General features: G+C 41.2%; 2 protein-coding genes across 9 annotated transcripts in view; one reads left to right on the forward strand and one right to left on the reverse strand.

Moving 5' to 3' along the window:
- Positions 1 to 27,984, forward strand: part of NBEA (neurobeachin) — a 506,572-nt gene that overhangs the window by 338,815 nt on the left and 139,773 nt on the right. For all 8 annotated transcript variants that reach the window (XM_057410438.1, XM_057410433.1, XM_057410439.1 and 5 more), the window contains one exon: positions 9,931 to 10,067. In XM_057410438.1, the coding sequence (XP_057266421.1) occupies positions 9,931 to 10,067 (137 nt within the window). The remainder of the gene's footprint in view (positions 1 to 9,930; positions 10,068 to 27,984) is intronic.
- MAB21L1 (mab-21 like 1) lies at positions 12,641 to 14,352 on the reverse strand. The gene has a single exon (XM_057410441.1). The coding sequence runs from the start codon at positions 13,890 to 13,892 to the stop codon at positions 12,813 to 12,815; it is 1,080 nt and encodes a 359-aa protein (XP_057266424.1). The 5' UTR covers positions 13,893 to 14,352; the 3' UTR covers positions 12,641 to 12,812.

A 27,984-nucleotide genomic window follows, 5' to 3' on the forward strand; every position in this document is an offset into this window, starting at 1 on the left:
TAAATAAGCCTTTTGTCTCATTTCAGCCTTTTCCAATTAAAAAAAAAAATTGACGGTGTCATTGGAAGAAATTGGAATAGTGCCAAAAGCTCTGCTAGATAGAGTTGCAGTTAAGGTTGTGTAGCAGTACCTAAGGAAAAAAAAAAAAAAAAAAAAAGTAAATCATTTAGCCCTTAGGGGAATTTTCTATTCCAGGTTCTAACAAAGGACTCATTTACATTTCTGAAATTATTATGAAGCCTTGCATAGGACTAGATGCAGTAACAAAAACATTAACACACCAAGGAACTGTGTCTAAATCCTGGGAAAGCTCACAAAATAAGTATTTGGGATGAGAAACCTAAATATGATTGACACATTTAATATTTAGACATATACATATTTAGTTGCAAATATGTGTATGGCCAAAGTCTGGCCCTGAATTTTCTTTACAAGAGTTGAGCAGTGTAGATAATCTCTGGTAAGCAAGCTGTTTGCAACTTTGTCTTACTTGTTTTTAAGGAGTAATGGAGGGACATATTTTTAGTTTTGATACGTTATCAGCAATAAATTGAAAGAAAGGACCAGATAGCACATTATATTATCTCCAACCTACCCAGGAAATTTTGGAGAAGAATCATCTTCATCCCTCTCAACTGCTGGAGAGAGAAACATGAAAGTGATTCTGAGAGTGGTCTCATCTTCCATCTCCAGCCTTTCTCCTCTCTCCCTGGTGTGTTCTCTCCTGAGAGACTGAGAGCCCTGCCACCCATCACATCCTCTCCTTCCACTACAGCAGTTGCCATCTGTACATCAGTAGCTCTGATGATCTTGGGGGGTCCTGAGGGCAGAAAGCAGCAACCACAGGGGAAGCCTAGGAATGACTGTAACAAGTATGCAGTGATGCTTCCTAATAATTCTCTCTCAGCCTCCAACAGCTTGTACCTCTGAGGCTTCCGGAGTCAGAGGTGCTAGTTATTTTCTTTCTTTTTTCAACTCATTTTCTCTCACTCTGTCCTCTGGTTTGCACTCTCTTTCTCTCACTCTCTTTTTCTCTCTGGAGGTGGCTAAGGTACCTTAAGCTCCATGTTTTGTTTTTTTTTCTTTAAGAAAAATGCATGTACATGTGCACAAACAGATATGTCAGTTAAATAGAAAATTTTCATTAGAAAATGCCAAAAATGCCTAAATATTTTTCCTAGTTTTTCAAGCTTCCCAGTGGAAACTGTTCACTGAATTCAGCATATGCACTACTGAGTAGTTTTCTCCCCTCAAACTCAGTTTTTTTGCAAATTAGTCTTCAAGATAGGAATTTCATTGCAGGGGATTGCTTGTTTGGTGAAGGGACAGGAATGTGGAAGAAGAGTGATTCTTCTTCTCTTTTTATGGTAGACATGTAACCACACAATCCTTTTACTTCCAAACATGGAAATTTAATTCAGTCAGATTATCATAGTTTCTGCTTATTATATATTCAGATTTTGATCTTCAAGTCTGTGTATAAAAAAGAAAAACATATTTGTATGAGTTTAATTTAGAGTATGGATTCAGGCATAGACTGAAAACAGTTATACTTTTGATATGTAGTTGGCTTTCACATTGACAAAGAAAAAAAAAACACAGTTCTTAACATACTATTTTTAGACATCTCAGTGTTTATTCTAATAATTTTTTCCACATTACTATCCAAAATAGCTTAATATTTTATAAGGTGGTTGCCAGTCATATATGATAGTGCTCCTAAGCACAGCTTTGAAGAGCTCTTTCTGCCTTACTGCACCACTCTAAGTCTGAGCATCTTCAGTTTTTAAAGTGGCAGCCAGATTTCCTGCTTTCTGAGCTTTAAAGTGAAATTGTTCAAACTTCATTGTTTTGTATTTCTGAATGGCTCTGAGAGTCCTTCATGTGCTCTATTTAAATTTCTTATTTTTTTCCTCCATAACTTCCAAAACTCTTTTTATTTAAGGCTACAAAATTAGACTACAATAGAGCCTTCGACTGCACACTTGCCTAATGTGTAAGTCTGGAGCTTCTCCCTTGTCCTGAGGTACTACATTCTGGATGGAGCTTATTAGTTTATCACAGGGCAAGCTGATGAGCTACCTGATATATGGAGAGAGAAAAATAGGCATAAATAACAGAGAGAGTAATATATAAAAGAAAGAAAGTCCTAGGCATAAGGAGACAGACTTCACTGTTCTGCACCTTATTTCATCTTCACTATGCAGTTGATTCCCATGTATAAATCCCTGCAATGTTTGTAAGAAGATACAGGGACAGACCTGCGTAGTGTTAGGAATGTATCCAGAACTGTATTAACCTATGTTTAACCTAAGCACTTTCAGGACACTTTTTGCTTTTTTGCCCTTTTGTTGGTTTTGGGCTTTTTGTGTCTTTTTTTTTTTTTCACTGCTGTTACAGAAGCAAGCAAAAAAACAAACAAAAAAAAAGCAATTAAGAAGCAGCCCATCCAGTGCATTTGAACAGTCCTCAATGGTAGCCTGTTACAGGAGTGCTTTTAGCTTGGCTTTCTAACAAAACAAGGTTTATGTGAGCATCCTCTGTCAGCCTCTATCTTTGTAACAGCTGAACCTAGAAGCCATTTTGAGCAAACTTCAACAAAGGATTTCAGAAGCGATAAAATTCCTGCAGTGAGATCAGGTTGTTAAGGGAAAGGAAAAAGCCTGCATGACAGATCCTGTCACATTGGCTCTCCTATTATTAGGTACCAGAGAATCTTTGTGGAAGAGTCTTCAGAAGTTCCCTGACTGTGGACCAGCAAAACATGCAATCAACCAGTAGGCACAACTGCCACTAGAAAACATTCTCTGTTGGTTCTGGTAGTATTTAGGGATACTCATATTTTCAGAAAATTTTGAAGTTACAAGTATTGCATCTCAGGTGATTCTTCAAAATACACCTAGCAAATTATATGGTGATTAAACAACTTATTTCTTTCTCTACACACACATATAAGAGTAGCTAACAAAATAAGTGTACTGTAAAACATCACAAGCTAACTGAATATAACAATTCCCTTCACTGCAGTCTCAAGAAATATAAGGCTTACAGTTTATCCTGGAATCTTTTCCAGAATGGAGACTGGAAGAAATGAAAGCTGCAGGCTCACATCTTTCCTTTCATTTCTAATCAATTGAGCTCTATTGGCACGCCCATGTACACAAGCTGGACTGTATGAGATACCTGTCAAGTCTGGTTCACTCAGACTGACAGCTGGAATTTGATCCCTCATGTTCCCGACTCATTACAGCGAGTTCCTGTTTTGGTGGCATACTGCTATAGCAGGATGCTTTCTTTGCTTTCTCTTTTTCTTCCAAAATTAAATATGCTTTTCTAAGGTATTGTTTTTCTTTCTCTTACATTTTTATTAAATAGGCAGCTATAGTGGCTCTCTCCAAGAGGAAACCTATCACTTATGTGGACATGTTCAGCATTACTTAAGGTTTTCTAAGTTGAAAAAAGTACCTTAAATTTTACCTAAAAATGAAGAGGAAGTTAGTGCAGGTCATAGTGCATTAGTGTAGTATACTCACATCTGGATGCACTGCTTAACAATCAAGGTCTTCATTTACAAACCAGCCTAATTTACTCAATCCTTCCTATGTATAGCTTCAGGCAGAGCACTCTGTATGAATCTAATTTTAAATGGCAAATGTATGCATCGCAGTAGTGAGGTCTCTGTCCCAAGCATTTGAGTTTCTGGCCAGCTGTAAACCATTAAGGGGACTCTTGATTATTAATACTTGATCATCTGGCAGGTTGATGCTCAAACACGTCCTGGAACAATACTAAACCCACATGAGCCACTCAAGAGTTTGAGCACAGTTCAGAGGTTGTCATGTATGCCACGGAGTAAATCAGACTTTACCTGCAAAGGCAGGCAAAAGTTGCTTTTCTGTGTTGTTTTAGGCTGTTAGACACACAGCTAATTGTTCCATGGGATCTTTAGTAAGAAGATATCTAATAAGATTGACTTGGCTATGGTATTGAGCTTGTCTCTACATATTCTGTAACCATTCGATTAAGTGGTTGCTTTTTATCACAGTTTGAACAATAGGAAGAGATACTTATTCCTTGGAATATTGCAAAATATGTTTTCCCTCAGGAAGAAGTACTATTTTATATTTTTCTTTCAATGTTAGCAGGAAGGTATGGAATCAAAATAATGATTTGCTTGTGGAGGTGCATGTGTCAATTCAAATATGTGGATAGCATATATGTGTTTGAGAGAAAATTACTTTCTTGAGTAACACTATTTTCACATTCTCATTTAAAAAATGTATTTATTTCTTACTATTTTGTTCAGAGTTTTAATGTGTAAGATTATTTTTATTTACATTTTCTTTTTAATCAAACGCATATGTTTGCTGTTATGGCACCACTTAAGAGAATTGAGTTGCTGTAATTGTTTAGTTATTGTTGTTGAAAAAGACCATTGAAGTTGATCTTTGATGTTAGTAGTAGTGTTACATGCTTTATGGAAGAAAGGGGGGAAAAGTGGGGAAAATTTTGGATATCAGGGGCCTATCCACACTGGCAATGACATTTAAACAAACAATAAAAATCAATCCCTCCCTCACAATATGAAACATATGATCGTGCAAGAGTAAAAAGCCAACAAAATAAGCTTGGATATCTCTAAATACAGGGGAAAGGAATTGGGGGTTTTATGCAGTGGAGGAGGAGAAAAACAAGATTACAGTCATGTTTAGACTTAGATTCTGGTTTCTGCAATCAAAAAGTTGTGCAAATTATTCTTTTTATTGAAACTGTTCAAAGTGATATGTAAAGGGAGCTGGGTATGTACATTCTTATAAAAGCCTGGGTTTGAGTGAAGGAGTTACTCCCCATATCTGCAATGGTGGAAAACAAATTGGGGGCAACCATCCTCATGTAAGTTCAGCATATTTACTGCAGAAGTCCTTTTAAAGGCAGTTTGGATCAGATTTATGATGACAATAGGAACAAAAAAAAAGCCTAAATTCTGTAAATAGGGTTTTTTAGGACTCTTACATTGTTTGCTTGTTATTTACATGGCAGTGCATGTATTATATCAATGGTGTTAATTGGTTGAAATCATTTTCTGACTACAGAGCTTTTCCCAAAGGCTTCTGGTGCCTATACCTGTTTCTGGTGGTATTGCTATGTGATTTATATTACAAGAAACTGCAGGGTTGGTGTACATGAGTGTGCGTTACGTATAACCTGTTTCAACTACAAGGATTTGTAGTCATTTTAAATGCAAGTTAGTGTCAAATACACTTGGCTTTAAAGTGCTGAGGGAATTTCAGTTGTCTGATTTCAGGTACCTTGTGAATGATTTTTAATTATTATTATTAGTATTAATATTTAATATTCTTATTTAAGCATCATATCAAATTACAAATTGTAGTTTATGCAAACTATTTTACATAGTGAATTTATTAGTTTCAGCTAATCCATTTTATATTTTCCATGTTAAACAGTATATGAGAAAAGATTGATATGTTTTCTGTTTTAAAAGTGTCAGCTAAAAATTACACATGACAATATTCACATTTTTTTTCAGAATAACCAGTAAATTGTAAAATTTAATTGGTCAAGCTGATCAGATATGTTTTCAAAGTATTTTTTCTCAGCTAGTATTTTTTAATGTGTAAATAATCACCAAAATATTATTTTAAAAGTTAGATTTTTAAGTCTTCCATGGTTTAAGTCTGCTTGGTTTTGGAACTCAGTCTAGAAAAGCATATATTTTATCCTAGTTAGGAGTAATTATGCTCAATTGTCTCAGAAAATATACCTCTGGTGTAATTTGTGGGCTCATAAATATCACATATCTTCAGTTCTTACAATTAAAAATGACTGCTCATGAAAATGTTTGAAATAACAAATTCAAAATAGCATTTTATTTGATTTTCCGTAAGAGGTGCAATTTTACTGGTATTGCTTTAACAGATAGCCAACCCATTCACCTGATAGAACTTTTCACTGGTATCGATTTTCTTTACTTCAACTTGAAAAATACAAGAGCTAGGATACAAGTAAAACAACTGAATACAAGGTCTGAACTCTGTTTAGCAAAAAAATAACGGAGGGGAGGAGAGAGTTTACATTCTGCTTTTATTCACTGGGACCTTCTAATCCCACGATCATTTACTTTTGGAAGGAAAATATTATTTTTAAAAGTATATGCGCAGTAGCGTTTATTTTAGAAATGTGAATCACATGTGCCAACCACAGGGATCAGGAAAAGCAGAAAACTCTCCCTCTGAACAGATTACAAGACCTGTGGTGTGGGGTCTGAAGTAATTTCTGCTCTGTTTCTAAGGCCAAAAGTTCTTTGTTAGGTCTCTGCTTCTCTGCTGTGGGCCGGTTCAGAGAGCTTGGGAAGAGGCAACGAAATGATCCTTAAAAAGAGATGCTCTTGCTTAGAGTCCCAGTAGCTGACAGACGCCCTGGACACAAGTCCTCTCCACAACCCCCAAGCTATCTAGCGAAGCTGAGCAGCCACAGGTTGGCTTTTTTAACTCCGGAGCTGGAAGAGGAATGACCTCCTTGTTGCCGGCGGCTCCTGACCTGCGCAGGGAGCGCCAGGGAGCGCCCGGCAGCGGCCCCATGTGCAGCCCCTACGAGGCGCGGCCCCTGCAGCCGCCCTGGTAATGAATATTTACATCCCCTGGAAAACTGCAGCTCGCCGCCGCCGAGGGGCCGGGCAAGGCTGGTAGCCGGAGCTCGTTATCTTTCCCGCATGCGAATGAGCCCGTCCCGCGGCTCTTGGCTCAGGTGTGCCTGGCTTTTCTTCCATTAGATTATCAATTGAGGTTAGGAAGGAGACCCAAAGCTTCCCGATAGCGCGGTGCCATATGGAAAATCTGCGCTATTTTGATTATGCTCTGTGTAAACATTTTAATATCGGATCCTTAAAATCCAGAGACTATCCCAAAGGGGATTAAAACATAATCCTCTCTCTTTATAGCTGTAGTGGATTAATTTCGTATTCTCTCAGTGGCTGGCTTGCTCCCTGAAGGCTACAACAAAAAGACTCTGTGCTCCTTAAACATGCTATGGAATTGGAAGTTGTAATTGGAGATTTCCAAAGGACAAGTGTAAAAATGACAATGTTAATGCCGACTTTTTTTTTTTTTTTCTTGTGCTTTCAGGAGGAAAAAAAAAAAATCTGCAAAGACTTTTTTAACTTAGTTGGAACACTCCGTCCCCCGAAATCCTGTAATTTGACTACTGTTCATTATGCTCACTGCTTCTTTTTTGCTAATGGGGGGGAAGGGGGGGGGCGGGAATCAAACGCTTTCTCATCTGGAAAGTACGATAACGCTTATCCCTTGTTGCGTTTTAACACCTCTGACACGTTTACATTGCAACAAATGTAGGGTGTTATTTGAGCAAAACGGGGCGCAGATGTCAAGGTACCGGTCTAGGAGCTCGGAGCCTTTTTTTCGGGAGGAGGAGGAGGAAGAACCCAGAAATCCCCTATTTCCCCTGCATTCAGCAGTGGGCTCAGAAGTGAATGGCCCCTCTCCCTCCCCACCCAGCCCCCTGCCTTGCAGCTCGGCACCCTCCTCCGTGTGAGAGTGCCTGTCGCTAGCACAGCGGCCAGCCTAGGGGCACCTACTGTCTTCTCCTGGGTGTCAGGTTGTAGTGTTCGGCCTTTTGACCACTAAAGAGCAGTGGCTTTATTTTTATTTTAGCCGCACAGCACCAGGGAAAAGAGGTAATTGGATTAAATTGATGGTCTTCCTTCTGGGGCTCAGCAAAGCCCACAAACGCCTCTTTAATATGCTAAAATATCGGGTCGTTTCCACGACGCATCTTCCGAAGGCGCTTTTCTTCCCGCACAAAGGCCCGGGAGCCCATCACCGTGCGCTGCGCCGGGCGGCGGCTCCCGGCCGCGCTCAAGGAAGGTGAAGGGGGGACTGGGACGCTGTGCTTGAGTAGGCAAGTGCTTCTGCAGGGCAGAGAGCCGCGCTCTGCCCAGACCCCCCTTCTGTAAACACAAAGAAAGGGGGCCTGGGGAATAGAAACCCAAATCCACTTGTAATCGTACAAGGGAATCGGGCGTAATTACTCGAGCAGCCTTGATGAAGATTGATGAGACTTTAACGCGGCGTTTCGGATCGATCACCCTGCCCTGCGGAGCCTGCAGCCGGGCTTCCCCGGCCCGGCCCAGCTCGGCTCGGCTCCTTCCTCACCGCCAAGGGAGGGAGGGAAGATGGAGGAGAGACGGGGAGCAGCAAAGCGAGCCCGGCGCGTGTGATTCTGATCAGCTGACTAGGGTCAAGAGGCTACCCCGGTTTATTAGGAGATGGAAAACAATAAAATGAAAGAAAATAGAGTTTGTATCAATATTATCCAGCCTGCCACACTGGGCTGCTGAAAGCTGTCACTGAAACTACACGCTTTAGCTTCCCTTTGTATATACGGTAACCCGTGCCTTCCGCTTTATTTATTTTGCAGAATAAATGCAAAACATTGTGCAATACGGGCTCAAATTGGGTGTTACAGTAAAGTAAAATATTAACAACATGACAGATGCGCTGATACAGGACTAATTTGGTTTAAGTGAGTAATTGGAAGTGTCGCTTACATGAGCTGGTAGTAAAGCATATGGGATACTGGGGGAGGAGGAAAGGTTGCATCCATGCCCTTGGTCTGGGTGCCAAGTGTGGCCCAGGGCTCACCTCCACTGTACTGGGCTCCCCGATCATGGAGAGCCGTCATCCCCAGAGATATGGGTGCCCGGGGCGTGCAGGCCCTCCCTGCTGTCCGAGCAAGGTCTTCTCTATGGCACAGGAGAATTCAACTGCACAAACCAAGCAAACCCGTTTTAGCATTCACTGGGATAATCAGTTTGCCAGTTTTCAAAAGGTGCTTCAGTCATGTCTGTAGCTTCTCAGTACTGAGGCTTTATTATTTGTACATCAGATGTGTGTGTGTGCCTGCACGTGGATATGTGTATTTATATATGTGTATACAAATTACCCTGCACGCTTTAGTGGTTAAATCTTGAAAAGTGGTTTATTTTCAATCTTTTAATTAGAGCAAGTGAGCTTCCTATACATGGACACTGTCACCTTTAACAGTAGATTTCATTTGTATCGAAGATAAGATGGTGAAAAAAAAAAAAGATCCTCCTGTTCTCTTTTGCATTAAAGCAGAAGGTTGTGGGTTTTTTTTCCCATAATTAAACCCTAACAATTTGTGCGGAGGAATCTGCTTTTTATAATAGGTTTTCCCAGCCCCCTCTCTTCAGTGCCCGTGTAAGCATCTCGATATGGAATATATTTGAGCGAAATATTGTTACCGTAATTTTAAGAGGATTAAGTGGTAGCAAGCTGAAATAAAAATGATGTTGCCGTAAATATATTTAACAATGCTAGCTTTTGCGTGCTTTTGGTATGGAAGTAGGTAAAAACCCCACAATTTTTCGCCATGCTTTTAGAGTTGAACTCTGGACCCAGAGTTAATAATAATGTCCCCAGGCTCCGCAGAACCGATGTGGTGGGCAGGGGCTGCTGGCCGGGGGCTGCTCTGCCGCCCGTTCGCCACGGCCCGAATCCATCGCTTTCAGGTCGAAGCTGGGTGAAACGAGTTGCCGCTATCGCACATAAACAGCGGTACTCTTAACGAGGAGCAAAGGGGCATGAAAAGAGAAGGGACCTACTTCTAAAAGGCAGCTATTTTTCACTCTAACTCCTCTGAATTTCGCTGCTGGCTGATTTATCTCGCAACCCCGGAGCTCACAAACTCGCCTCTGTCCTGACCACGGAGTTCAAAGCACTGACCGCGGGCAGGAGGGGAATGAACACGGGGGTTTACAAACAGAGTTTATGAGGGGGCTCGCCGGGCACTGGCTTGGCGGAGGGGAGGGGAAGGGCCACCGGGAATGGGCCGGCCGGGCGCCTCCAGCCTGACCCTCGCTTTGCCTTGCAGGCCCTGTGGTCCTGAGCACACCGGCACAGCTCATCGCCCCCGTGGTGGTGGCCAAGGGGACGTTGTCCATCACCACCACGGAAATCTATTTCGAGGTGGACGAGGATGACCCGGCCTTCAAGAAGATCGACCCCAAGGTGAGTGCGGCCGGCGGGCGGCTCGGGCCCCCTCCTCATCTTCATCTCCGTCTTCATGACCATCCCCGGTCCTGGTCCCGGCACACGTGGGCCGAGGCTGCCCTTCCCCCCGCTCCAGACTCCCGTCTGCCGCCTCTCGCTGCGTTTTATTTAAAGAAAAAAAAAAAAAGCGCAATGTATTAATGATGTTAAATCCTCTGTTACTCAGCGTGCGCGTTTTCCAACAGCCTTTCGCTCGGTGCCTTTGTATGAACGTGGTCAGATTTAGCAGTTAAGCCAATTGCTCTGAAATCCCTGGAGAGAGCAGCAGCCCCAGCCCCAGTCCCAGCCCTCAGCCTTTCCGAGGCACAGCGGTTTTTTTGCCCTTCCGAGGATATCGTAGAATCCCGTTATTTCAAGAACGTTAGTTTCCGTGTAAGAAAATACGGCGCATTTTGTAAACACTCTGACTGCTGAAATGCAAGTTCATGCTGATTTTCGGGGGGGGGGGGGGGGGGGGGGGGCGAAAGAAGGAAAAGGAAAAGAGAAATAGGCATGTGCCCAAGACTTGATTCCTGGGAAAGCTCTGGGTTTTTTCTCAAGTCATTTACTACTACCAGTTCTCTAGCGCCTCCTCCCCCCTCCGCGGAAGCCTCCAGCCCAGCCGCCGCAAAGCAGGGGTGCGTGACTGGAGCGGAAACCTTTCCGTGGCTTCCTCCAGCGGGCGCGGAGCGGGGGCTGCCGCGGGGGGGGGGGGGGGGGGGGTCAGGGGGTGCGGAGGGGCCGTCTGTTACAGGGTCTTTTTTAGCCTTATCGCTGTTACTGCGCTGGGAAATGTTAGAAGAGAAAAAAATGGGGAGGTGCCTCTGGTTTGTTTGGGTTTTGGTTTTCCTGAAGAAATATCAGAAATAATTTCCAAGAAAATTCTAGCGACCTCGTCTGAATATGTTTATAATATAGCGATTTCTCTTTTGCGAATAATTTCTCAAACTCTGAACTTTCTTTGCAGTGCTGGGGAAAAAAAAAAAAAAAACAAAACAAAAAACAACTGTCAGAATCACTTGGGATAACGATTTCGTTAGGGAAATATTTCCCACTGGAAACAGTTGCTAGTGGGTGTTACACAGGCGATCGGCCTCTTTCAGCACTTGTTGACTGTCAGGGTACTAAACCGATTCCGCGTTGTGATTCTGCGTTTTGATTTTAAAGCCGTTTTAAGAAAGGCGCAGTAAAAAGGACCAGGCGCTGCGGTACGGAGAGGCAATGTTGGATCGCTTGCAGTTCTGTAGCCACACACACGTTATTCCCTCAGAATGCCCTGGGAGCGCAGGGGCTTGATTTCTAGGAGTACAACTGGCAATCTTATCACATTCATAACGGATTTGTAGGTCAGAAGTAATATTGTTCACTTTATTGGTGCCGGCTTGAACCTTTCACCTATAAATTTTATTTTCTTCTTTATTACTACTTGTGCAAAAACATAAGTTTTATCAGGTTTACTGCTTGGCTTACTCGGTACACTGGCTACTGAAGGGATACGTTGTGTTTCCTCAGCTTTGCTCGTCACCGAACAGAAACACATCAGTGCCATATAGTAAACCTTTCGAAAACAGATTTCTTTTCTGACGGCTGAAAAAACTGTTACTGCATGAATAACAACATCGGTGTCTGACAGATGCTGATGGTCATGTGGAGATGCATTCTTCTAAATTCTGGTGTGTCTGGAGCACCAATATTTCCCTGTTCTATAAAACTATTAAAAATGCAAAAATCAGGCGTCTGCCCCCAAGTTTTCAGCTTTACAGGGTTTAAGCAACTATGCACAGGAAGGCAAAATTCACAAAACATAGCTGCCTCTGTTTTTTCAAGTAGAAAACTTGATCCGATATTGAAACGCTTACCCATATGCATTTTACTTCATTTATTAGCTTGTAATTAAATAAACCAGCAACAGAAATTAAAATCTAAATCACAAAAGGTAATTTTCCAGTGTATTTCAAGTGCATTTTCAAATATATAACTCCAATATTCAAGCGTTATTATATAAGCAGAATCCAAATTTCTTTTGAATATATTTAAATAACATTTCAAGTATATTTATGGAATGTTAGAAATAGAACAAGCAATATATATGAAACGAAAAATGTAAACTTGTTAAGTTCAGACACTTCCAAAGACAATTAACAAAAGTACCATGATAAAATCTACCTTTTTTAATGGTATCTTCTCTTTAGCAGAAAATGTCCTTGAAGTATCCAAAATGGCAATTTAACTTCTGTTCACCAAATCACAAAACACCAACATCCACAATTTCAAAGACAATGGGAGATCACAATATTTGATACAAATCAAAGGTACATTAGGGTTTGTTCAGGTGGCATATCCAAATAGCTTTTACTCACAAAGGGTTTACATAAAAATACTGGGGTTTATTATAATCCATTGGTACCGTTTCTAGGCTGAATGGTCACAATCAAGTTAAATAACGGCCAATTTTCTTTTCTAGGTAACACACTTTTTTATCATTACTGTTTTCCTTTTTATTTTTTTTTTTCTTTCACGGGGAACTGCAAAATTGTGACCAAGATAAGAGAGGAACGATATTTGCTGTTGTTTTTCTTTGTGAAGAGCCTAAGCTATATTCCTTTTTGAAAGAGAACATTATTTGTATTGTCAAATGGAAACGTTTGACTTTTCGAACAGGCAGGTTAAACTTCATCGGGAAATAAGCAGATTTGTCGTTAGGGCCGGTTTTATAGTTACCCTCTAAAGTTTCTCCAAACTTTTCGGGTTGGTAAGTATTTCCCTAGCCAGTCGCCACGTTTGTTTTGCCGCGTTTTCAAGGGCCGAGTGAGGTTTGCCCTGAAAGAGGTCTAAATTGGGCAAGAAGTAATGCGGGCACCTCCTGCACTGGAGGCAGGAGATGAGCTGCAGTAAAATCCCGTTGAGCCTATCGCCCAGGCACGACTCGTCCCAGTCCGATTCGCGGGGATGCTTTTCGCACTCGTAGGAAACCAGAGTCTTCATGTGATAATTATTCAGGGGCTGGCCCGGCAGCTCCAGGTGACGGTCCCGTAAGGTTTTGAGGATAGAGAGGCATTTCTTCCTGCAGCCGCCCATCTGCAGTCTGTTCTCGGCTTCCGCGAACTGCAGGACCCAGGCATCGCTCTCGGCCGAGCTTTGCTTGCCGGCCAGAGAGTGGCACTCCTTGGACAAGAGGTTGAAGCCTTCCGCCTTGACCTCGGCCACCCTGTTGGGTCCCGGCCAGGGGATGTGGGGGAGCGGCCAGTGGGCAGCGCTCCGAGGCCAGATCCCCGTGCACTTGAACGCCGGAGTGATCTGCACCACGTACCGATCCCTGATCCTCAGCTTCACCTCGCTAGTGTCTGCCACCATCTTTACCACGTCTCTGTAACTGCACTTATCCACGGCTTGAGCCACCAGAGTCTGAAATCTGGACCGGATTTTGCGAGCGGAGAGGTAGCCAGACGCCGTGATGAACTCCACCCAGAGGGACATACTCCTCTTTCGCCCGTCGCTTAACTTTAACACAGCGCAGCCCGGCAAGGAGCCGTCGTCCACGAAGTTGAATACCCCCATTTGGTTCAGGTACAGCACGACTTCAAACTCCGTGGGGGAGATAACTTCCAACCCCTCGTAGCGGTTGTCCATCTCGTTCAAGGAACTGATGAAGCGAGGCTCCTGCACCTCCACCTCCTTCAGCACGTCCGACACCACTTTGCAGACTTCTCGAATTGTTTTGGCGATGGCAGCTTTCCTGGCTTGGCATTTCTCGTTGTAGTATTTATTCAAGTGATACACCAGCTTGGCCTGGGCCGCGATCATGTTGGGGCAGAGATCCGGGTTGTATACCGGAGTCTCGCAATAGGCTGTGGGATCCAATGCGGCTGCTAAGGCTGGAGCCAACTTCAGAGGAATAACAGGCTGCCGCACTCTGAAATGTAACAAATGTTTTTCAAAATGCGCCGGGGCTGCTGCTCCTCAGATGCTCTCTTCCTGCTTTTTTAGATCAGCCGTCTTGAAGTGTGTGTGGCGGGGAGGGGGGGTTGGGGGGCGGGGGACTGGAGGGGGAGATATTTTTCCTCCCCCTTTTTTTAAAGGGTCCGTAAGTGAGAGGAAAGCATCGAGAGCTGCACCTTCCCCCGCAGCAAGAAAAACAAAAGTTGCAGTGAGGCACAGTGAGGCTTCCAGTAGTCAAAATAATAAAACCTCTTCGTATTTATTTATGTTTTCCCGTAGTAATCACTGTGTGTATGCAGGGTGGTTAATCAGATGGTGGTGGGGGGAAAAAAGTGCCGTGTGTGTGTGTATATGTCAGAAGAAGCTGGCTGTTGGTTTGTATAAGAGCCCAGATGCACTCGTGTGGAAATTATAAAGGCAGGGCCAGGCAGGCGGGCGGCCAATCGCCACTGGGCTCGTCACTGCAGCCTCTTTCAGCTCAAACCCGGCTAATTAATCCCTCTCTCGGAGATAGATATGTATACACACACACGCACACAGGCACATATAGAGAGGTAGAAGGTTACTGGTTGAAAAACCTCGCCGATCATCTGTGCACTCGGAAACCGGGAGAAATCGCTCTCCTTGGGGTGTAACGTGCAGGGTATTGACGTTTAGAAGGGACTCGGCAGAAGGGTGCCGCTCCGCAGTGCGCCCGCCGTGCCTCCCCTGGCCGCGGCGCGGGTGCAGGTGTATTTCCGGGCATCCCCCACCTCGGGAGCCACACACCGGGCTCGCTCCTGCGAGGTCATTGACTCACACTCGGCAGCACATCACGCTGTCCTTTCCTCCTGATAGTAGCCTCTAACAGCAAGAGAGAAGTTCTTGGTTTTTTTTTTCCTCTCGTGAATCGGTCAGTGAAGAAGGCAGCAGATTCACGGCAAATTTAGTGTCCTTTGGAATAAAGTATCACGCAAAAGTCCTCGATTTGTATTGTTCTAAAAGATCTTCTGACGGGCTCTAATCGATTTTGAGGCTTAATGCATTTCGGCATTGCTTCTGCCTGGCTTTTTGTGTTTGTACCTCGCAAGGGAGAATCAATCGCTAAACTTATTTGTCAGGTCTTTTTCACGTTTCCTCCAGAAATACAGCAGATATGAACGGTAAATCTCATCTGCCAGTTCTTAGCTTTGTTTTTATATTCCGAATAGCACTCCGATATATTGTGAAGAGTGGATGCTCAGCTGCTTTTTGAGGCGCCACTATAAGTATCTATTAATTTCAAACTCGGACGATTTATCGTATAGCGAGCTCTGCTAGCAAGCTGCGTTTAGTAAATGTGCACACGGGAGGCATGCTAGCGACTGCATACATGCTGGCATGCTACGAATCTGACAGTTTGGGGTTTCGTGTGTTTGATGCGTAATTAGCAAATTTTGCCTTCAGTACTTTAAGTGTTAGGAACCGGGACCTTTATTTGCAAATAAGCTGGAGTGGCAAAGTCTTCTGCTTTGCAGCATTTACCGAGCTTCACTTAAAATGAATCCTTAATTATAAATGTATGTGTGTGTTATACACAAGAGCAAAGCTTTTAATCGCCTGGAATCTTGAATCCACTGCCCGATTACTAATTCTTAAAGTCACTGTCACAGGCATATATAAGGAGAAGTCATACCACAAAGAACATTTCACATTTATTCACCGTATTAATAAGACCAACTTTATTGGACATATCGGAGAATTTCTGATTTTGTGCTTGGCTCGCTCGGTCTGGCGTTTATACGGGTGCTCCCCGTGCCACTTCCCAGGAGGAAGCTGATGCGGGAATAATTTTCTGCTCGTTCGTGAAGTAGGGCTGGGGCTGTCTTGGGGCGCCACGCTGAAGAACTGCAGGTGACAGCTCGTCCCGAAGCAGCTTTTCCTCTCCCCGGCCGCAGCCCCTCCTGCCGACGGCGGAGAGGCGGCCGCTTTCTGGCTATTCGGGCGAAGAGGAGCTGGTTTCCTGCCAGCTCTTCTCCCTCCTCCGGGTAGTTTCCCGGCCAGGCGGCGCGACACACGTGGCTTGCCCCGGCCGCGACCGAGCCGCCGGCAGTGGAGACACACCGCACCGGCCCCGGGGCCTTCCGAGCCGCCGCCCGGGACCTGGGCTGCCCCCGCTTTCCCAGAGCAGGCACTTACGGGGCTCCTGGCTGGGTCGGAGGGGACAGCCCGGCGCCCCCCCGCCGCCGCCGTCCCCCCGCTGTTCTTACTGGCGGCTGCCCCCAGGTGCACGGGGAACCTGACGCGGTGGGGTTGGGGACGGCCATCGCCCCCCTCCCCGGCAGCCGGCTCGGTGGCACCGCCGCAGGCCCCGTCGGCGGGCGGGGAGGGGGAGGCACCAAGCCGGCTCCGCACATCCCGCCCTACTGCCCCCGCCGATGGGGCTCAGACGACCCCTCCTTCCCCCGCCCGCCCCTCGGGGCCGGGGGCGATGCCGGTCGCGCCCTGCCTTCAGATGCGGGTGCGGTGCTCGTCGGAGCAGGGGACGGGCGGGGTGTGCGGAGGAAGGAAAAGCGGCGAAGTTGGGTCTAACTCTGGCGGGCGGGTCCCGGGGACTTCGTGGGGCGGGGGATGCCTGCGGCGGTGCTGGCTGAGGCCCTGGTTGCTGCCCTGGTGCGGCGGCGGCCGCTCGGTCCCGGAGCCGGCCATCGCGAAATCTCCAGCCTTGCCTGGTCCCGGGTGGTTTCTTTCCCGTTTAAATAAGAAAAAGCGCCTTTTCTGCGAGGTTACATACCGCAGCGATGTCAAAACGAAAGTTAGAGCTGCCGGAAAAAAGGTTGTGCCTCCCGCCCATCTCCGCCGAGTGAACAGCCCGTCCCTGCGGCGGCCCCTGGGCTCCCCAGCCCTTCCCCAGCGCTTAGGCTCTCCATCCTGGCCTCAGCCCCTTGGTTCCTCAATCCCTCGGCTCCCCATCCCTCCCCAACCACATGGTGCCCCATCCCTCTCCATCCCCTCGTCTCTTCATCCCTTCCTCATCCCCTCGGCTCCCCATCCCTCCCCGTGCCGTCCCAGCCCCTCGGCCGCACCGGCGCTGCACGCTGGGGGTGGCAGCATTTCGGAGAGGTTTTATTTTTGCTCTGTGGTCTTATCTCGGTGAATCCAGTTGCTGCAGGCAAAAGGCGACAGGTCGTACCTTTAAGGTGTCAGAAAGCTTAATTTTCATAATGTGGCAAAATTAATTTAACTTAAATTACGTCATATCCTAAGTCAGAGCTTTCAGTGTATAATGCTAAGATCAATTTACGGTATCAAGTAATGCAGGTTATATGTATTTACTGTACCTTGGTGGCTATGGGAAACACTAGCTTTAGTTTTGGCTGGGCGATGTGTAGCAGAGAAGGTTGCTATTGACTTCACTGTGTCGTTTCATTTCACGTGTACACAATAAACTTTTGATAGTTTGGAGATTTGTGGATTTAGGCATCGCTGACACCAGTCAACCCCTGAAATGTGACTGCTTAGGTGACTCGATCGTTTAACATGACAAGAAGTCGGTGATTTGGTTTAGATTCTGAAAATTATTATCTGTTTGAGTAAATATGACACAAAATATGAATATTTTCGAAGCTTCTGACCACTTACTGCAGTTAGTTTTTCTCTGTAGTTATCAATATGTCCTTCATAAATAACAAAGGAAAGAACACCTTTTCATCACTGAGTTCTATTTTTATATGTACTGAGTTGTTTTGGAAAATTCGGATTAAAATCACCTCATTAAAATGATGGTTGATCATTTGTCATGATAATGGTACCATATGATATGGGTGACTTTTACCAAATTACTGTTTTCTAGATACTTACTCCTAATTAGGGGTACTATAACAGTAGTTGTGGAACTCTGCTGCTGAGTTCCCATCTTTCAAACTGCAGTGCCTTGTCAGATAGTGCTCACGTTAGCCAAATGATGTTGAAAATCTTTGACTGCAGGTACTCACCCACTCCCCTCAAACGGGATTTGAAAATGAAAGAGAAGAAAAAAAGAACACTGCCATATATAAATTTCACCAATAATTTCATATGGTGAAAAGTGGAGTTAAAATGCACATGCAGATGCATATATGCACAAAGTGCTTGCACTGATATCACTTTATATTTCTTATGATATAGTGATGGTTATTCCACACACAACTGCTCATGAATTTTAAAGTTTTATTTTTTAATATCTGCCTATTGCACTAGGGAGCCAGGAAAAAAATGAAGCCGAGTTGATTAAATTATTTATCCCTACTGGTGAAGTGAGTTTGAAGGCTCATTGAATGTATCTGATTTCTTGGCTCTTCTTTCCCCCCTTCCCTCCTGAATTCATACTGGTTATTTCATCCGTATCATCCTGCCAGCAGCAATAAATTTACTTTTTTCCAAGTAGGAAAACTAAAGACATATATTTGTGCCGAGTTTGCTTTAAGTGTCACATTATATAAAATAGGCAGCATAAATTTTTGATGATAGAAGTTGATAGTACCTGTGGTTTTCTGTATTCTGATTTTGTAGTTTACTTTTTGCCTCCACATTCAAATTTAGGAGCAAGTGAAAAGTTTAAATGCAAGTTGCTATACTATTTGCAAAAGTGCAATTTTAATAAACGTGTATAAATTTCTGTGTAATTTGGTATGCAAACATTTTTCTTCCATTATCTACAATATTCTGCAAATGTTTTTTATTCTTTTTTAAAAATGGGATGTAGCTACTTTTTACAGTACACAGGTACCATTCGTTAGTGCTAAATGTGTGCATGTATTCTCTTCCAATTAAAAATAATGGTAATAAAAATCATCAATTTTTATATAACATGAAAATAGTTTGCAGTACTGTTGGACTTAGTCATCCTAGGTCTTTTGGATGAACTGTTAATGATTTAAATTCTTCTAATCTGCAGTCTGTTAAGGGAAAAAACAGTAATTGATTTGTTTTATATAAAACGTTGTGCCTCAAAAGTAAGCATGGAGGTTTCACAACTGTAATTTAGCTAGAACTGCGGAAACATTCAAGCAGGGGAAAAAATGCATTGAATTATTCATTTGGTTTACTTCTCCATCAGCTTCTCCGAAGCCAGGCATTCCTTAAGGTATAGTGTTTTATTTAAGCAGTCAGCACTGGTTGTTTTTTTTTTTTTATTTTATTTTTTTTTTTAAATCTGCTTGGAGAATGCTCTTTTCTGCTGAACTGTGGGGGGAGTGTGGAATCAGTGGGGATTAGCACCTTTTAATCTACTACATCTGTAGTGGGTCATCCCACACTGCAGAACTCTCATTACTCTCTCATCCCGTATATGATTAAATGACTGAAAATATTCAATGTTGACCTTGAAAATAAAGCTGTAAGTGTTGGATGAGCAGCTTCCCAAGACTTCATGTCTAAGCTAACCTTTCCCCTTGGTAACTTGTAGCCCTAGGATACAGTTTGAGAAAGGACTAGAGCAATAGTCGGAACCAAAGTGTGGGAGCATTTGAAATGCATCATTATATAAATTATGACATCACTCAGCTTGTTCATGCTGTATTTTATGAGTAATCCAGTATCTTATTAGCCCAGTCAACATGGGAGGTTGCTATGTCTTGAAGACACTTATTTTTGTGACTGGTGTTTTTATGTAAGCTGGTTTCATCTTGATTAGCAAACTAAAAGACATCATCTTGTAGATAGCTGCTAGAGCTATTGGAATCAGCGGAAAAGATGTTGCTTAGCATCCTTGAGCACTAACTTATATAAAGCTATAAATAAGCACCATCTTTTCGCATACATTTTGTCATGTTAGGTGTTTATTGCTAATTTTCGTGCTGCCAAAGCTTTGGGCATGTTAAATCCCTCTAACTCAAACCAAAACTTGCCCTCTCCCCTTATAGTAGCATAGGTATGGTAAATTACCTGTGTAACTCACTTTATCTTGATTTAGCTGTAAAAAGACATGCCTAACATATTTCAGTGCAGACTTTTTTTTTTTTAATGTAGTGTATAGCTCTCTGATATTTTCTTTCCAAATAGCGGTGAAGGAAGGAGTTGAGTGAGTTGGTTGCCAGTGATTAATACATTTCATTGAACCTTATGAAGACCCTGGTCTTTCCAATGCACACGTGGCTAGTGAAACATTCAGCTGGTATTGGTGAGGTCACGGGCTTCTTTAGGCTCACAGTTAAGTGCACGAGCAGTTATTTTCAGGATCAGGGCCAAAGTGGGATAACACTCTGAGGTTAACTTTTCAATTGGATGAAATACAGTAAGCCTTTAAAATACCTAATGCATTAAGTACATGTGGTGTCAAGGAAGTACATTTTTTGGCCCAAATATCTAGTCTTCTTTCAAGCAGAACTTCCTCATTAATTTCATTGTGTTCTAGCGATAGTGTTGAATTTGCTTCTTGAGAAATGACAGTGCGGTTTTGTCCATATTTTAACAAGATGCTCCCACAAAAATGCTTTCCCCAATCTGCTCTAAAGCTTTATGAAGAGGGTGAGGGCATTCAGAGAAATGAGTGAAAGATTAGGCTTTCAAAAATCTCTATTTAACTGTATTTTTCATGTACTTTGGCATATTTAGGACTATTTCTATAACTTGCAAAAGGTACAGAATCTTTTAACAGGCTTAAATACAAGCAACCTAAATACTAAAACCACTTATTCATTGTTTCTAAAAATATGCTAACTGTAACTGTAGTAGAAATGTATCAACAAACTTAGTATTTAAGGAAGAAGGGGAGAGATCTTTTCACAAAAAACTTGATACTTAATTCTTCTGGCCTTTAAAATGTATTGGCTTTCCTGCCACTACTCTGAACGTTTTTTTTTTCTGAGCTGGTGGAACATTGTCATTATAGAGAGTAATATTTTATCTAGGGGAGAATCGAGTCTTTTATTAAGAACAGCAAATTACTCTAGTACTCCTCTTACTTGGGTTTAAAAATTTAACCTAGATTACCTACTGACCTTCCTACTTTTCCCTACCATTTTTTTAGCCTATCTCTAGGACACAATATACAGAATTAGATCCCTTGCAGCTTAGGGCTAGTGTCATTGAAATGAGAAAGACTACAGAAATAACATGTGGTCCTGTAATTTCATAAATCTCAAAATTGTTGAAATAAATACTAGATGCTTATGAAATATCTGTTTATTTTATAGAAATATTACTATTGATTTTTCTTAATAGTAGGAATAGATCTTGCCTTTTGGTTATGTTATTGTTTGTAATACTTTAGTACCATCAAAAAGAAGAAAAAGAAAAGATGGTGTATCTGTTAGGGTAGTGACAATGTTTTCTCTTAAGTCTCTTTAGTTTTAGGTGAGGCAAAGGAGATATCTTTGGTTTTTTGCACTTCTGAACCATCTTTATACACATTTTCAGTTGATACAGAATAATGATTTTGTAAAACTAAAGGAGAATTTTCAGAAAAAAAATGTTTGTTTGTTTGTTTTTAATCAATTCTGGTTTTAATAGCGTGGATTTACTTGTGTGACATGCTCAAAATATGTGTCAAAAATGGACTGCAAATATATTCTTTACTACTTTTTATGTGGTCATTACAGTGGTGATTTTAAAGTTATGCAGTATGTACAGGCCTATTAAGAGAGAGGTTACTGTGATCAACATAATTCTATTTTATTTTAAGTGAATGTACAGATTATTTTCAGTAATGAACTGCCTAATTTTGGCTTCATTTTTTTTTTTTTTAATAACCTTATCACAAGGAACAATTAACAAGTGTGGAACTCTTATTAGCCCTCTGAAGCACAGAGAGTATATGCATGTGCTAGGTTGTGCCGTAATGTTTATAATTTTCAGCCATACTTCAAGGCATTACTTCTTTAAGGAAGTAAAAAATTCCAGCAAGTATGTTGGACAACAGTTTTCTCAGTGTATTATGTGAGTACATTCATTATGTATTATTAGTCCTTAACTGTAAGGATGAAATAATATAACCATTTATCTTGGCAAGCCCATTATTTATAATCTGTACCTTAAAAAATTGTGTGGATCTGTATGTGCGTTTTCTTCTGCATGTACTATTCAGATTTTTGACATAGGGGGTGAAAAAAAACTTTTCAGGTTAAATTTATAACTAACCTAATCCAGTCTTGGTAGGCAAACTGTATATCTCGATGGGGTAAAAGAAGTCCTCTCTCACTCATGCCCCCAAATTCAGTTCTTCATTTGTTTTGTTCACCACGCTGCATTAACACAGTTTTCCCTTGTGTGCATCTGCCAGTGCACAATTTAGCCACGGGCATCTGTAGACCTTGTGGTGATCAGTATTGCAGGCAAAAGCCATATGTGTTTAAATAAAAAAAAAAAAATCTCTTTATTTCATTTGCTGTTTTAACTGGATGGATAACTTTTGTGCCTCAAGACAGAGGAAGAGAAAATACAGAAATAATTAATTGCCTCTATTCTTGAGGCAGTTTCATTTTCCCTCTCCAATATGGAATGCTTGTCAGCTTCTCTGATAAATGACTGCGTGTATTTGCATAGATTTTACATTAACACAAAAATTAGTTTTATTTGTGAAAAACTAGTTTACATAATAATGCAAAATCTAGCATTATGGATTATGGTTCCAAATTTGAGAGACTGGAGAAATCAATTTTTTTTTTTCCTCCTTTTTAAAAAAATTAGGTTTGTTTGTTGCTGGTTGTTTTTTGAGTTGTTGGTTTTTAATGTCAAGGCATATTAGTTTTTAGGTTTGTGGTTTGTTTCTATAAAAGGAAACATATCGGGGTCTTTTAATGTTTATAAACCATTTCTTCAGTCTTTCATAGATTGAATAAATGATGGTAGTATGAAAACTACTTCTTTCATACACTTTTGCACATTCCAGTTATTAAATATGCTCTTAAATATGATGAATACATTTACAAAATCTCATGGAAGTGTTTTGGAAAAAAAATAAAGGCAGCAAACAGCTTTTAAATACACTGTAAGAATATACGTTTCTAATGCTGCTATTAAAATAGTGCTCCAGCAGGTATTCTTTCAAAACATTAATGTAATGCATTATCTTGCATGCCAGTGTAGGACTATTTTTCCCCTATATCTAATAACCTGTCTGTTTTAAGTAATTAGGCTTTCCTAGCTTGAAGTGACGTTACTATACCTCTTGTTAAAAACTCTGTTTTATTCACGATTTGTCATGTCCATAAACACAATTTACAAATCAATCAGCCTGAAATATCTTTGAAGGAAAATATAGTGCCCTAATTTTGAGCCAATTGTAGTTACTTTTAAGTGACATGAATTGGATGTTTGCTAATATGATAAACATGGTGTCTTGTTGTCTAAAGGCAATTGCTAATTGTGTATCAGCTGCTTCTCCATGGTGAAGATGCATTCACTGCTGTTATTTCATGCTCTGTAACAAAAAGAAAATATTGCTCCTTAGAAGCATGCTATACTTAATGGCAACTTAAGGTAAAAGAGTGCCTTTGCCACTTCTAGAATCTGGGACACCCTAGGTGCCAGCTGTCACTGCTCAGCTAATGATGACAAATGCCCCTCTCTATGCAGATTGCAGAGCTTGCAGGCTGCTATGAAAGGCAGTCAGATTACCTTTCTTCAGATAGTAACTTAACCTTTTAAACTCAAGTGTCAGAATGAAATTATTAGCTGGGATGGTTTCAATATCTCTTTCTTTAAAAAGGAAAAAAAAAGAAAGAAAAGAAGAAGGTGGTGACTTCAAATAATACCACAGCAGCTTATATTTGCAAATTGTTCATGCTTCTCTGATGTATAAAAATAGGAAATTGCTGCCACTGAGCCTGTGAGCATTATATGGAATTTGCTGGTGCTGAATACATGAATACTGACGCTGACCTCTCAGTTGCGTTACAGAGAAATGGGGACAAGTGGGCCAAATTCTGTCCTTGCTTACATCCACACAGTGTTACTGATGCACGGATCTGGCAGATCACAGGTTAACTGATGCTATTTATAATAGACCTTAACTGATCTCACATATTGTGGATATACTGAGCTCTCTTCATGACCATTCATGTTACCACTACAAACCTCAGTCTATGAATAAGTCTATGAACCTCAGTTAGTGTTCGCTGTATAAAAGTAACTGAGTGGGTATGAGTGGTTTCACAGAACTCAGTGTCATGTGGGTAATGTTAAGTTAGTAATTTAAATATGTTCTTCAGTCAGAGTTTTAGAGTTACTTTCTGGGCTTTCTTGGAAGTAGCTAACAGATGTGAGGATATTACGGTAGTTCCTTAACAGTGCCTCAGAAACATAACATGCTGTAAGCAACTGTATGTGCCACCTAAAGGTGTAGGGTGCTTTTTGAGCCCGTGCACATACATGTGTATGTATTTTTGTGTGGGTCTATTTGTATGCATTTATATACTTGAATATAGAAGTAAGTAGACACATGGGCATTCATATCAATGTGTGTACACATGCAGTAACCTACACATGTAACATCCAAACAATATATATTTCTGTGTTTATAGTCAGATACTGGCATATATGAGCATGTTTAACTTGCATGTTATATTTGCCATTAAATCACTCTATACAGTGGACTGTATATCAATATGCTTCTCTTTGAGTAAAACCTAGTAAACAAGTACTTACCTCCAATATTTTGACATGATAAAACCTCCATACAGTGATCAGTAATAGAAAACTACAGAAAAAGTGTGAAAAAGCATTTAATGAAAAGACGAGAAACACTATGGTATATGGATGTAAAGAAGTAAGTAACAAAAGTAGGAGGAAGAAATGTGCGTTTGGTATGAGACTGGAATGTCCCAGACAGAAAATATTTATTATGATTGGCAGAAAGTGCAGGAAGCAGAAAAAAAAAGATAACGTTTACAGAGCAAAGTTGGGATGAATCAATGTTGCAATAATTGTAATGTGGCTGGTTCTGTCATAATCATTAAAGGAAAGGTAATCTGATCCATGAACATAATATTAATCAATATTCTTTTCTCCAGAAAAGAATAGATCTGATTGCTGATGCATACATTCTCAAAGAGCTTCAGTCAGTACTTACCTCTTTTGGTAATATGATGTATGGAAGGGAGATTCTGGTTAAGATTATATTTGAAATGTTTCCTTTTAAAGTTTGGGGAAGAGTGTTTGGTTTTGCCTATGCATAAGTATGTTAAATGTAACATCTTGTTTTGTTTCACTTTGTTTTTCTTTCTTTAAGTCAATACTAAGTATTTAAAATTATACATGTTTCATTATTTTGAGCAAGTGTGGCACTATCTGGGAAATAAAAAAGACAAAGATCTCGTGTTTCATAGTCAGCTTTCTCAGCTTGTTGGTTGAATAGGCATCAAATGAAGTCCAATGCCTATACAAAAGAAATGTTCCTTGTTTGGATTTGCCCCATCTGTGTCATCTGGTGGCTTATGCAATAGGAGGTGTTATCACATGAATCCAAATGCACAAGCCAGTTGTTTTATGGACTCTTTCTGTGCTTGGAGGAGTTTATAAGTTGCCCACTCTATTGTGTGTCACTCCCAAATGACACGCGTGCATTCTGCTGAGCATATTTTGGGGGTAATTATAACTAATGAAGCCTGGTACACAGCTTGTTCACAGAGTGATTTATTCTGCTCCTGTCTGATTCCTGAGAGTTCTGTAAAATGGTTATATTGTGCCTTCCGCTTTGGACATGTATGGGAGCATGTGGTATTGAGTCCATCTGAGAAAATTTGCTATTCAATGTACCACAGACTAATTACAAATACATTGTGTGGGTACATCTGTTTAAAAATATAGGGATGAACTGAAATTATAAATGGGATCTGTAACTTTAGGGATATTGACTTTAATATGACTCTTGTTTAGTTGTTTACTCCTCTGAGGCTTGCAGTAACCCCCTTAGATGTACTGCTGTTAAATGGCTCAGAGTTCCTCTGAACCCTGTAAGTTAAGGTCTGGTTCCCCTTACACCTTTTAGCAAAGCAGACTTTATTGTGCAATTTTTGTTCTGATAACATTTTGTGGAAAGATGGATTTAAAAGTTGGGAAGGAAATACCTTGTAGCTTTGCAGGTTTCAGAAAGCAACAACAAAAATAGCATTACTGATGCCTGGGTGTCAACCTTTATTTAACCTTAGATGCGCCATTCTCACCCTAATTTGTCTTGATTTACCAGTTTCTCAGGCAAGTAAATTCAATGACAGTGGGACTCATCCTATATACAAGATGTACATTTGTACACCATACATTTGTTTGCCAACATGGTTTTAAAAATCTTTTTTTTCCAAGATGCTAACATACCTCTGAAGTCATGAAGTAGTGAGCACACAGAAGCTGCAAGGTTTGTCACTTCATTTACCAGATTTGCTGGTATCCAAGCAGGCTGGATGATTTTACAAATATCTCAGCATCAGTGTTCAGTAATAATAGTCTTCAATTATATCTGTCATAAGTTTTATCAGCTTCTCCCTTCTTCACCCTCTAACTGTATCCAGATTTAAAAGATTTTATCATCATATGTTTTTAGTGCTTAAATAAAATTTTCCTTCACAGAAAAAAAGGGGGGTTAAAATATATAGCAGTTGTGGGAATGGGAGAAGAGACATAAATACTTATTTTGGTACACACTTCATAAAAAGCATTTTGTGAGGTTGGAAAACAAATGCTTATAAAATATAGTTCACATACTAGCTGCATGAGCAGAAAAATAGTTTTACTGAGAATGAGTCATTGTTTTAATCTGTTTTTGCAAAAACAACCTGGGGTGTGCTCAAGACAATATTAGAAGCATGATGGGTGAGAAGGTATCACTAGTTCTCAGAGTTGTATAAGATGACATTCCTCAGCTAGCATGTTAAGCAAGAGGATAGAGTCACCAGCAGACCTGAAGTTTGCCGGTGCCCTAACCTGTTCCAGCAGTGAAGTTTGTAGTACCGACAGCATTTTTCAAAATCAGTACTTTCAGTAGAAAAAAGAAGGAAATAAAACAAAATTTCAAACTGATTTTTATTCTCACAACCAAGAAGTTAAAAGTGGACAGGTCTGCCAGTTACTTCATTCTTGCACCTGAATTTGTGTGTAATGTTCTTCTGGTAAGAGTTTGCATTTGTTATGTACCCAAGATGATAACCATCAGAAGGTAAAAGCATTAGAGAGAAGCTGTACATATAATGGGTGTGAATGTAAGTGTATGTAATGTGTGTGGAGAAACATACCACTGGCTGCCTTGCTGAGAACAATTGTATCATAATGTAGCAGTTATGCTTAAGTTGTTTTAAATAAACAGAATTTGGTTTTGGACTGTGGCAGCAAGGATGTTTAGCTTTGTTCTTTGTTCTGGATTTCTTTCATGTATAAAAGCATGTTCTGAGGACAATCTTCACACAATGATTTATGGCAATATGAAATCTGACCTGGGTTTGGGTTCACTGACGATACAATTGTGATAGTTTTGACTTCAGGGATAGCACACATATTAGCTGCTTACCATGCCAGGTTTGCTGAATTTAGAATGCATGCTTATCATCGAAATCCTTAGGTAGGATACTCATCGCAAATGAAAACCAGTATATTGCATGGTTTTTAAGGTTTTCTGGAGTTTTGTTTGTTTTGTGTCAAAGGACCTTGACAAGCTACAGTGACTGGTATATTAGAAAATGCCTAAAAATGAGCAGTTGTTTTCCTTGGAGAAAGATTGTCAAATATTTAAAGAATAGTTAGCTGGAATTATGTTTTTGTGTTATTAAAATACTGCAGTTGCCAGGTGTAGTTTTGTTTGCTGAGTAATCTATTCATGTTTAGTCAGAGTACATCTGTTCTATATAATTTTAAATATTTCATAAAGTATTTAAGATTAATGGTCCAAATCAAGCACTAGCTAAAACAATGATGCTAATTATATCAGATGTAGCTGGGTCAGTGATGCTTACGTATCATTCTTTTGTGCTGACTAACTTTCTTTGCATGAACTTATGTCTCATTTTAGTCAGCCTCTGCAAGATTTGTGTCA

This window comes from Pezoporus wallicus, unplaced genomic scaffold (genome assembly GCF_028554395.1).
Source record: "Pezoporus wallicus isolate ANWC-B61680 ecotype Strahan unplaced genomic scaffold, APGP_CSIRO_Pwel_v1 contig_1876, whole genome shotgun sequence".
Taxonomy (NCBI): domain Eukaryota; kingdom Metazoa; phylum Chordata; class Aves; order Psittaciformes; family Psittacidae; genus Pezoporus; species Pezoporus wallicus.